The 11,518-nt window shown below is 48.3% G+C and overlaps 1 protein-coding gene across 1 annotated transcript in view; it reads right to left on the reverse strand.

Annotated features, from left to right (window-relative positions):
* EDC4 (enhancer of mRNA decapping 4) overlaps positions 1–10,943 on the reverse strand; it is a gene marked incomplete at both ends in the record, with an annotated part of 46,966 nt that extends 36,023 nt beyond the window's left edge. The window contains 6 exon segments of the mRNA XM_034788440.1: positions 148–252; positions 5,716–5,863; positions 7,201–7,390; positions 8,517–8,616; positions 9,461–9,572; positions 10,787–10,943. Coding sequence (XP_034644331.1) covers positions 148–252; positions 5,716–5,863; positions 7,201–7,390; positions 8,517–8,616; positions 9,461–9,572; positions 10,787–10,943 — 812 coding nt within the window.
* Between the last annotated feature and the right edge of the window lie 575 nt (positions 10,944–11,518).

Consider the following 11,518-nt stretch of genomic DNA (forward strand, 5'->3'; position numbering starts at 1 on the left):
AAGATATGCCACAGAGACCGAAAATGACATGGAGAGTGCCCAGAGATTGGCTTTGGTGTGCCAGTGACTCGCCTGTCCCCACACTGCTTTTCTGAGAAGATCATCCACCAGAGGCCTCTAGATAACAACAGGCAGCAGCGCTCTTACCGTGCTGTGGCCTTTCACCACAATGAAGCCCTCTTTGATGTTAGTCACCTCCACCGGCCAGGAACTGTTGTTGGCTCGGATAATATCCAGATCCCAAACCTCTGCCTGGAGGAGAACAAGGAGAAATGAGTACACGTGCATGCCCCAGACCTCCCCGGCTCCTTCTAACAGTCACAGCTGCCACAAACCCTCTCGTCCAGCTGCCACCTCTGGCCCGTGCAGCACTGGGCCGCATGCAATATATTCCATCAGAGCTACACAAACACAAACCAGCTTTTGGGCACAGCAATGATGCATCCAGCCTCATGCAGCTGCCTCAGAGGCCTAGGGGCAACAAAAGCCTTGTCACATCGGGGAATCCAAGTTTGGGCTCGTATCCCTGTGCTGTGCTCAATGCCTGGGAGCGTCAGGCAGAAGAACCTGTCAGCCTATTGAAGGGGCTCTGAAGAGGGGCAGGGTAAGGGGACACTCCTCAGCACAGGTGTCCCTTCTATAGGTTAGATGGTGCCCTCCGTCCTGACATCTGTGGTGGGTAAGACAACTTCAAACTCAAGCAGCCCAGTTTTCTGCATGCCCTGCGTGCGTGGGCAGATCGCCGCTCCCCAGCACAGCGCCTGGGGGCAGATTTGGATGCAGTGACGCCCCAGTGGCCAGGCGTTCAGTTCCTTTTCTGATTTCTCATGACTGCAGTGACTGAAGACCCTGGAGATCAGCTAAACTAGGTACGACTCTGGAAATCCGTCAGGTTTGCAGCGTAACCAACTTGAGTGCTTCAGAAGGGTTCTTTTCGCAACGAGGAGTTAACCACCATGCTAAGTGGGAAAAGCAGAGCCCAAAGCACAGGCATCAGAGAAAGACGGGCCTAGTCCATCCCATCCAGCCCACCAGGATTATTCCCTACTGTACGTTTGATAGTTAGACAGCACACGTAGTGTCCCAAGTGGTGGATTCCCACCCCTTTCCTTTGTAGCCTGATCACTTCCTGCTAGTGAAATGTTTCTCCAGATACGAAGCCTTTATTGTCCCCTTAACTTAATCCCACTGTTTTTATTACACTCCAGGGGTCACTCATTCGCCTTCCTTGGCATTCCCATCCCTCAACTATTATATTCCCTTCGCTGCCAAGCTCTATGGATTTAGCTGTTTTAAAGGGACAGTGTCACGCATACAGCCCAAAGCCACATTCACTTTTACGTTGCCCTACCACACTGCAGATCCGTGCTTTGCTTGCTGCCCTCTGCCATCCTAAGGGCCATTTGGTGTTGCTGCTTTCCAGAGGAATTCCTCCAGAGAGGAGGAATGTTATTTGTCCCTTGATGTATTAGCTGCATTCCCCCACCCGCCTGTGTCTCACATTAATTTCTGCCTATGTTTCTAGTCTCTCTAGCCCTAGATTAGTTCTCTGCCATACTTCTTGTTCACAGCTTCTTCTCATTCTGAGCCATCTGCACATGTCACTGATGTGCGGGTTACTCCCTCTATTAGATCAATGCTGAGCATGGCCCGTAAGACCCTACCTAGCAGCAGACTGGAGAGGAGACTCCTATCCAAGGAATCCACTCTGAGGGCTTCTCTACATGAACATTTAGTTTGCAGTAAGCGGGGGTGCGAATGTAACATGCACTAGTCTGCCACAGACTAACGGGCCATGTGGGCCCTGCTGACATACACAAACAGTTGGTGAATGTGCTTCGATCTAGTCCTGTTTCAAAGAGACCTAGATCAAAGCGCAGCAACAAACTGTTAATATACATCAGCAGGGTACACACGGACAGTTAGTCCGCACCAGACTAGTGCAGGATAGATTCACCCCCCAGCTCGCTAGGAACTAAGTGTTCGTACAGACAAGCCTTTAATGTCTGCTTTGGTGAGTATCCCTTAGACCCAGAATCTTGTTTTTCACACAGCATTCCATTTGTCTCTCTCGAAAGTGAGACTACGAACCTTAAGCTGACAGCAGGATCCCGTGGAGCAGCACAGAACTGTGTTACACGTGCCATTCAGAGCATTCTAGAAACGATGATGCAATGCTGATGAACATTATTCTGAGAGTCCCACTGGAGTTACTAAGCAAGCATCGCCTTTTAAACATTTCCCGTTGGCATCTAGGTACCATGGTGACGGGAGCATGAGAAATGCCCAGGTCAGATCTGGAACAGTGGCACTTTGCACAGTAAACGTGTATTTCATCCAAACCTCAGTAACAATCGTCTACTGAACAACTCCTCCCATGTGCTCTGTTCACCAGTTTTGATGGTAATACCTGCTTAAACTGTTCCCAAACTGTGGGCCATAGAGAGCTTTCTGGTCACATGGCCCTAGCTCTCCCATTTCCATTCACTAAATCTCTCTAAAATACACTAGTATTTCCTGATATTTGTTTCCCACGTAAGCAATTGCTGTAGTTGCCACAGTTGCTGTAATTCCATCCCCAGTGGGAGGGAGAAGTGGCTGGATGACCCTGTGATGGACTGGAGGGAGTCACACAAAACTGACTCTCTTAAATTGTGATCCACTATGAAGTTTGAACCCCTGTACCAGATGGTTCAGTCAAGCCTTCTTCAAACAAACATGTGGACAAGGGGGATCCAGTGGATATAGTGTACCTGGACTTTCAGAAAGCCTTTGACAAGGTCCCTCACCTAAAGGCTCTTAAGCAAAGTAAGCTGTCATGGGATAAGAGGGAAGGTCCTCTCACAGATCAGTAACTGGTTAAAAGACAGAAAAAGGGGAGAAATAAATGGTCGCAATGGAGAGAGGTCAATAGTGGCGTCCCCCAGGGATCTATATTGGGACCAGTACTGTTCAACATATTCTTAACTGATCTGGAAAAGGGGTAAACAGTGAGGTGGCAAAGTTCGCAGATGATACAAAATTACTCAAGAATTGGAAAAGGAACAGAGATGAACAACAAAAATGATTAGGGGTAAGGAACAGCTTCCATATGAGGAGAGATTAAAAAAAACTGTGATTGTTCATCTTGGAAAAGAGATGACTAAGAGGGGATATGATCAGTCATGATTCTTTAGACCTGGGTGTGGAGAAAGTGACTAGGGAAGTGTTATTTACTCCTTCACATAACACAAGAACTAGAGGTCACACAATGAAATTAGCAGGCAGCAGGTTTAAAACGAACAAAAGGAAGTACTTCTTCACGCAACATAGTCAACCTGTGGAACTCATTGCCAGGGGGCGTTGTGAAGGCCAAAAGTATAACTGGGTTAAAAAAAAAAAAAAAAAAAAAAAAACAGATTAAGTTCATGTAGGATAGGTCCAGCAATGGCTATTAGTCAAGATGGCGAGGGACACAACCTCATGCTCCAGATGTCCCTAAGCCTCTGGCTGCCAGATGCTGGGATTGGATGACAGGTGGATCACTCAATAATTGCCCTGTTCTGTTCATTCCCTCTGAAGCATCGGGCATGAGCCACTGTTGGAAGATGGGATACTGGGCTAGATGGATCTCTAGTCTGACCTAATATAGCCGTTCTTATGTTCCCTGTAGCAGACGAGCATTCATATGGAAGAAGGAAAGGCTCCAAGGGAGTCCTGTCTCCTTCCATGTCACCGGCAGAGACTGTACAGCATACAGCGTTCTAGTGCTGTCCAGCAGATGTGCTTGAGCATTTGCTTTTCCTTAAAAAAAAAAAAAACCACCCTCAATCAAGTTCCATTTAAAAAACTCCATTAGAAAAAACACAAAGGCTGAAAAGTGAACAATAAATAGGTAAGAAATGTCCGAATTGAGGTTGCTCATGCAAACTTACTCCTGCTCCCTTATGCACATGCACTACAAGACAGATCACGTATTGTTCCAACCAGGCCGCCACCTGGTTCAGTGCACAGAAAAGGCAGTGCGCCGCACAAGGAGTCCATGTTTATTTTCACGCTTCACACCATTCAAGCACCTCCCTAAATGAGAGTCCGACGAACCTCGTCACTGCAATGTTTGAGAGCCTCTCAACAAGCACATAGTGAATTTATTCTCAATGTTTCTGTGAGGCAGGAAAGTGTTATCCCTATTTACAGATGGGAAACTGAGGCCCAGAGGCCAAGATTTTCAGAAGTGACCTGCTGCGATTGTGGGAACCTCAAGTTTTGGGTGTCTAACTTGACACACTTTAAAAAGGTCTGATGCACAGGACTTTCTGAAAATCAAGTCCTTTCAGGGTGTCTTAAAGCACTTAAGAACGTAGGCGCCCCAAACGACTGGGTATTTTTGAAACTCTTGTCCAGAGAGATTAAGCATCTGGCCCAGATCTGAGAGGTGTGAACTGAAGCCACATCTTCTGAGACTCAGTGCAGGGCCTCATCCACATCATCATCCTTCCTCATTCACCACACACTGTTCACTTTCTGCTGAGCACAAGGGGCGCTGAGGGCTCCAGCCTCATTCACTGCACAGTCATACCTCTTTCACTGTCTGATCTGGGGACTCAGCAGGCTGAGAAATGAAATCATGCAATGTAATGTGCCATGCTAACCCATATTCACAGAGGAAAGTTAGTCTAGGCATTTCCTGACTTTTGAACGCTTCGCTTTGCAGTTTTAAGGCTCTTTGAACGTGGTCTTTGGCTCACTTATTCAGCTTTCTAAACTAAATGGTTTGGAATTCAGTCTCCCTCATGTGGAAATATTTCATGCATCTAATCTGAGGTCCCTTCTTTTCAAAAAGGAAATATCAGAAACAGAGAAGTGTTGAGAATTGAACATTTCCTATTTAAGGAGAAGCTTTACCCTGATCTGCAGAGTGGCATAATATTTTCTGTACTATTCTCTAGCCTTTCCTTGACACAGCTTAAACCCATTTGCTTTTTGATTGTCACTGCATGCCGAGCAAAGGTTTTCACAGAACTGTCCACAGCAAAACCCTCACAGGCCACAGTTAATTTAGAAACCAGCATGATCCTAAACAGGAGCAGTCTGGTTTGTCTACCAAGCATACTCACTTAGGTTCAACAACAAACCTGGAACACAAGGACCTCACATGAGTCAGGCATGTCCGACTAAAGTCACTTCTGCCCCCTCTGACTCTGCTCCTGGGGGAAGGGGACGGGGGCTTCCATGCCTGCACACCTCAGAGCACACTTTAGGTGCTCAATATAATTGCGGTTTCCAACATTTTTATTATGAACAGTACCATATGCACTATGCAGGCTGTGTCAGCAAGAGCATCTGCTTACTTCAATCCAAGTGACAGGAAAGGCAGAATCCAGCAGAAGGCCCCTTTTATTTTACAAAGGCACCACAGTCTGAGTTCTGTTTTGTGTTCACAACAATGAATGTTTAACAACACTGGCTAGAAATCAGGAAGAGGCATACGGCATTACCAATATATCTTACCACATACCTGCAGCACCCTCATTGCTAATCCAGCCTCAGGCCTCTCCTGAACACATGGCTCATTAACGTGGGAGGGTTTTGCTATTCAGCGTAGTCCGTAACCATTATAGTCCCATCATGTGACCATACCCGCATTTCAATCCAGGTACCCAGAGGAGGATTACAGTCTCTCTTGGGATTACAATAGGGGATAACGTTTCAAGTAAGACCCACAAGCCTCCTTACCCTGTCCTCGTGCAGCAATGCCAATGTTTGGCTGCCCTCTTCACCGCTCTCCTCATTCTCGTCTGGGATGAAGGGGCACCATATGATTCTCCGGAAGCTGTTCAGCGGGGTGCCCTCAGGTCGTTTTATGTTCACCAAGATTTCCTCTCTAATCACCACGTTAAGGAAAACACACAGTTCTGGCTGTTACTAGAGTTCAGATATAATCCTCTCAAGATGGATCCTTGTGATGTCTAAAACAATTAGTGCTTTTTAGCTCTGAATTACTATCCACAGAAACCAGTTACAAGGACCCTGGTGAGGGAGGCAGGTCGCCTTACCTCCACTGGCAAGAAAGTGACATTTACAAGTGACACTTAGATCCTTGTAAATTTCACTTATTGTCTGCATACAAGAATGAACAGACGGGACACAGCAGAGAAACAGATTAGGGTCACATTTGCATGTTATCAGAAAAATTCTAAGCTTTTTTGGTTTTGTAGGGCTGGAATCTGAGTTGGCTCTGGTTTTCTTATTTCAGCCAGCACGGCAGTATTACTTGAAAAAACAATGGAAAGAGATGCATGAAGGCTATCCCAATCACACAGAGTGATCCAATTCATATATCCACACACAGAACTTTAAATAATCACAATATGCCACGGGTCACCCTCACTCCTCATTTTGAAGTAATTATACACATCAACGATAAGGCTGGGAAATTGTGACCCTGAAGTAACGGGCTTCCCAGGAACACTGGAAAAGTAACTCCGTCAGGAAAGGAAAAGGTTCACAACACTAAAATCCAGTGACTCACTTCAAGCAGACCAAAAAAAGCAGTAAAGATGGGCTTTGGGGTAATGGGCTTTGCATCCCAGCCCTCTTTCCCAGAGCCATGGAAAATATAGATAGAGTCAGACAGATGTAGGCCAGTGTACTTGTAACATGATCTAGATGGCAACACAGAGCAGTAGGCCTGGGCGAGCAAGGAGTCCATGGAGCTCCTGGGTGAAACCCCTCCTTGCCAGTTACTCCTGTCTGAACACCCAGCTCAAACACTTGTCTAGTCTCTCATCATCTTGTACCTTGATTATTGCAGCATCCTTTCCTCTGGCCTTGACAAATGCAAACCTGCCCTGCTCGGACCCATTCAGAATGCTGCCACAAACATATCACCCCCTCTTTGCAACTCTCCACTGGCCCCCTCTTCATTGTCTCAAACATAAGTTGCTCATCTTCACTTTCAAGGCCCTTTGGGGCCTATCTCCGCTCTACCTATCATCTCTCATTCACTGGCTGGCCACTGTCATGTGATCCTTAATGGGAGGAGCAAGACTACCCAGGCTCCTTGCCTGCCAAGCTCTAAGGGAAACAGGAGATAAACACAGAGGGAAACCAGATAAAATGTGCCTTTGTAAAGGCCCTGAAATTGAGCCTGGCTTTGCTGTTGCATCCATGTATTGCTGCTACACAACTACTGCCACAGAGTTTATTCCGATAAGATACTGGATTTTCCCATTGTCCATGGCCAGGCCCCAGACAAAGAGGTTGCCAGCCTCGTCCAGGCAGGCCAGCTGGTTGGAGTTGAGATGGGCGAAAGCCAGGTCTGCCACGCCGCCCGTGAAGCCCTTCAGCAAGGTCCGCTCGGCAGTGCTGATGCTCAGCACCCGCACCATAGCCGAGCCATTGCTGGCACCTACCAAGGAGAACACAAAGGAGAGAAGTCAACGCTCGTCAGCTCTTTCTTCACAGCATTGCCTCTTGCCTCAGCAGCTACCCTCCAGTTTTCAGCATCCCGGCTGGCCGTCAGTCTGTATCGAGGCACTGACAAGCCCCGTCAGCACGCCCATCCCAACAAGTGATGGGTGAGGGCAGAGAAAAAGGCCACAGAACAGGCCCAATGAGAGGTCACTCTTGCAGATGATCAGAAGCCTGTTCCACATGTCCTACAGAAGCTGATCTTCCCTTGTAAACTGCACCAGTACCACACCCCCGCACTGTGCCTGCTTTTTTGTGAGCTTGTTTCTTCTAAAGTTTATCCTAAATGACACGAATGCTCTTAATTTAAGCAAATCAATTCATCCTATGTGTCTGTGCTGCTCTCTGTCCTCAGGAAGTACCTGTTCTTAGCCAGGGAGAAAGGTTTGTTCACAGCAGAAGGGCTACCCTGGAGGAGTGACCAACTTCCAGTGGGATAGAATCAGGTTTCTATGGACTCCCAGCTCTGGCACGGCTTATTAACTCCGTTCATTTTCACACAGCCCCACCTCCAGAGCAAACAGGATCCAGATCTTAACCCGGGGGAACAGAGTGACAGGAGCAGCATCTGCAGCGACTAACTCACATAAACACGTCCTAGTTTCCCTTCATGCTAGCCTGGAAGTGTGCAACTCCCTACACTATTCCTAAGCCTTACTGAATCTTGTGGCTTCAATGCACCCGTCCCGCAGGGCACATCCCACCTCCTCCCCTTTTCCTGGGAAAGTGTCCGCTCTTAGGGACACAGCTAATGCCAGGACAATCTCTCAACTTCACCCTACTGCTCCCTGCCTCCACCTGGGCTTTTCCCAGTCTCACATTTCTAACTCCAATGACTCCTCCTGCCCCAGGGGCTGTACCCAATTTTTAGTGTTTCAATCCACCCATTCCTGTTGCTCCAGTCCCATCCCTACTCCCAAGTCCACCTGACCCACAATAACACCCCCCCAACATGGGAACCAGAAACGGTGAGCTCCACACCTAGCGTTAGGCTGCACTGGTAACAACTGAAGGAGGAGCCCAATACAGATCACACACACAAAGCAGCAGGAACTGGTCCTCACCTCTAATGGCATATGCCAGGTAGGAGTTTGATACAGCTATCAGGTTGCCATAGTAGTATTTCTGCTCCCAGTCATACCTGGCTACTGGCTGTATTTTTACCTAGATGGAGGAAAGAAATAAAGAGCAGCTAAGGCAAAGTGAAAGAAACAGATATATCTGCAACAAAGCCACCAAACAACGGAGAAGGGTAATGCTCTGGCTGGCAGTTGGCCATTCCACAGTGAGATTTCAGAGCGAAGCAGGTGCACTACAGCCCTGTGTATAGGAAGAGACTTCTAGCGAAGCTGCTGAAGCGTCCCTGCTCCTGCAGGGAGGAATGCTGTTTACACTGGAGCAACTGCCATACGATTCTCTATTGTGGAACGATGCTAGCAAAGGGATTGAGGCCAACTCTGGGATCCCATTTAAAAGTCAGCGGAAAGGGTGTTTGGGATAAAGGCACCATTCAGTCCCTGGAGTGAGGGCAGCTTCACCCTGGGTTCAGGATTCCCTTCTTGGGGATCCGGTAAGGGCTCACACAGGGGCCTGGCCCAACTTGGTAAGTGCCACCCCGGCAGGAGGTACAAAGTAAGGAACTAAGAGGGACTAGGAGAGTCACAGCAGTAAACACACACACTTCCATGTGAGATTGCCTGGCAGATTCCATCCCATCCTCTCACACCAGAGGTGGCCAAGGGGGCTCACATGCTCCATCACTGCAGCTCATAGCTAGGCATGAAGCCACAGGCTCTGGAAAAGCTCTGAGTGATGCAAAGCGTAGCAGAGCTTCTGCTGAGCAACATGAGTGGCCACGAATACATTCTTCAATCATCCCATAACCAAGCAAGCTGTTACCCTCCTCCAAGCCAGGCAGAAAGAGAGGTATTTCTGTCTGTCGCTCCACGGGGGGTGCACAGATACTGCGGGGATAAGGTACATAGGTTAGATACACCCTCCCCTTTACCTTGTTGCTCCCTCTGGCTTTACTGGTGATGCTAGAGTCACTGCTGGCCACAATCTCCACGTCTTTTGCTGATATCACCACGCAGGTGGAGCTGTCATCTCCAGAAAGGCAGCTTTTAAGAGAAATAAAGAGCTCAGCTCACACACCCGGCCTCTCTGGGACCATGAGAGGGGAACCCAGCACAGGTATTGCTGGTAGCCATTTTAATCCATAACTCAGAAAGACTTCTGGGCAGCTTCCAGGGTGCATGCTGAAGATCAGTACCAAAGAGGGCCATTCATTCATCTAAAAGACCGCTCTTTGGCAGAATCAAGCACAGAGGCCTGGCTTGCTCCTCCTCAAGTCTCCCAAAGAGCTCTCTCATAGCCAAGTTATCCATTCTCCTGTTCCAAATGACAGATTTACTCTGAGCTACTTTGGGCCACAGTCCAAATACCTCCAAGATGCAGCTGGCCCAATGCCAACCAAGCAACTAACCCTGGCAGTGAAACACGCTGCTAGGCAATTCCCTCAGCAACAGCTCAGCAACAAGGAACTTGGCAACAGCTAGTCTTCAGAAAAGCCAAACGATAAGCTCGTCAGGCGAGAAAGCCTAATGCTGAGGAGTCAATGCAGGAGGCAGGTACTAGAGCGTGTAGACCAATGGGCTGCTCCTAGGAGCGCTTCTTGTGTCACTCACGTAGCCTTGGATCCACTATGCATGGACACGCCCTTCTAATTAACCCACATCTGTGTATGTTCACAGATACACCTAATTATTTCTCCTATTTAGTGGAGGGTCAGGTAGTCACTTGACCTGTTCTTCTGCTGCATGATACCTGAAGACAGAGTCTGAAAAATTCAGAGTTAATAATGCAAGTGACAGAGGGCATGGGGTAGCTGAAGTCTCCATATATGGGCAAGTTTCCAGCTATACCTTTGCCAATGCAGACCGCTGATCCCTGGCACCCCCACTACACAAGTCCTGAACTCGTCACAGCGCTCTGCTGATACTCCTTAATCCTGACATGCGGCACACCCTGCTCCTCCTTCCCCCACACAGCTCCACCAATGCTCCTCATTCCTGCTATGCAGCAGGCCCTACTGTTCAAGGCCTATCGTCAGAATTACTCAGCATCAGAACTCCGCCTTTCGCCACTGACCAGTAAAAACACGGACACGGGTCGTCCGAAGAGACAGGATTGGCTGCTGAATTGCTCACAACCTCAACCTCATTTTCACAGCTAAGAACCGGGTTTGTCCACTCTCATCAGAACCAAGTTCAGATTGAGCTTCCCCTTACCGATGCCCTGTGCTCAGCCTCCACCCTCCCTGGGGAACACTTACATGACTTGCTTCTCCTGCAGGGTTCCCAGAGGAACAGTTCGGAGCATTGGCTTAGCCAAGGGAGCTCCATCTCCAGCTGCAACGGGGTCTGGCACCAGCAGCCCATTCAAGTCCCCGTTGAACGAGTTGGGTGGCCTCTGGTTTTCGTTCACTGAACCTAAATGAAAACAACACGCACAATGTTTAATCACAGGGGTAACAGTGTGAAATACCCTACCTCAGGTGCCACTGCCCTACCAGCTGGGGTATGCTGACTCAGCAGGAGGAAGGCCATGTTCCGAGAGAACGTGTGCCACACCTGTGTAGGGGTCCTTTAGCTCTTCTCCCATCAGGGTAAGTCTTCTCAGTAAACAAAAAGGAGAAGTCAATGGACACAATCAAGAAATCCATCAAACTCAAGTTACCGAATGCCCAACACAGCAGTGGTGTCGAATGCCTGCCCTTTGGGCCAAATGCAGCCAGCTCAAGCCATTCATCCAGTGTCACACTGAAAGACAGGTTTCTAGTCATTACGGCTGCAGAGGAAGCCTTCCAAAAATGACCCAAGTAACTGATGTGGTGGTAAATTCCTGAGTCTGCAGACAGCCTGACACAACAGATGTGAGCTACCACATTCATCTCAACTGGCTAGGGACCGAAGCCTAATGAAACTAAAAGAGAGATCATCAAATAATGTGGGTTTGCAACCGTGCACCTAGTATGTGTCGATAACTTCTGCAGCTGTTGCATCCA

This window comes from Trachemys scripta, chromosome 13 (genome assembly GCF_013100865.1).
Source record: "Trachemys scripta elegans isolate TJP31775 chromosome 13, CAS_Tse_1.0, whole genome shotgun sequence".
NCBI lineage: Eukaryota > Metazoa > Chordata > Testudines > Emydidae > Trachemys > Trachemys scripta.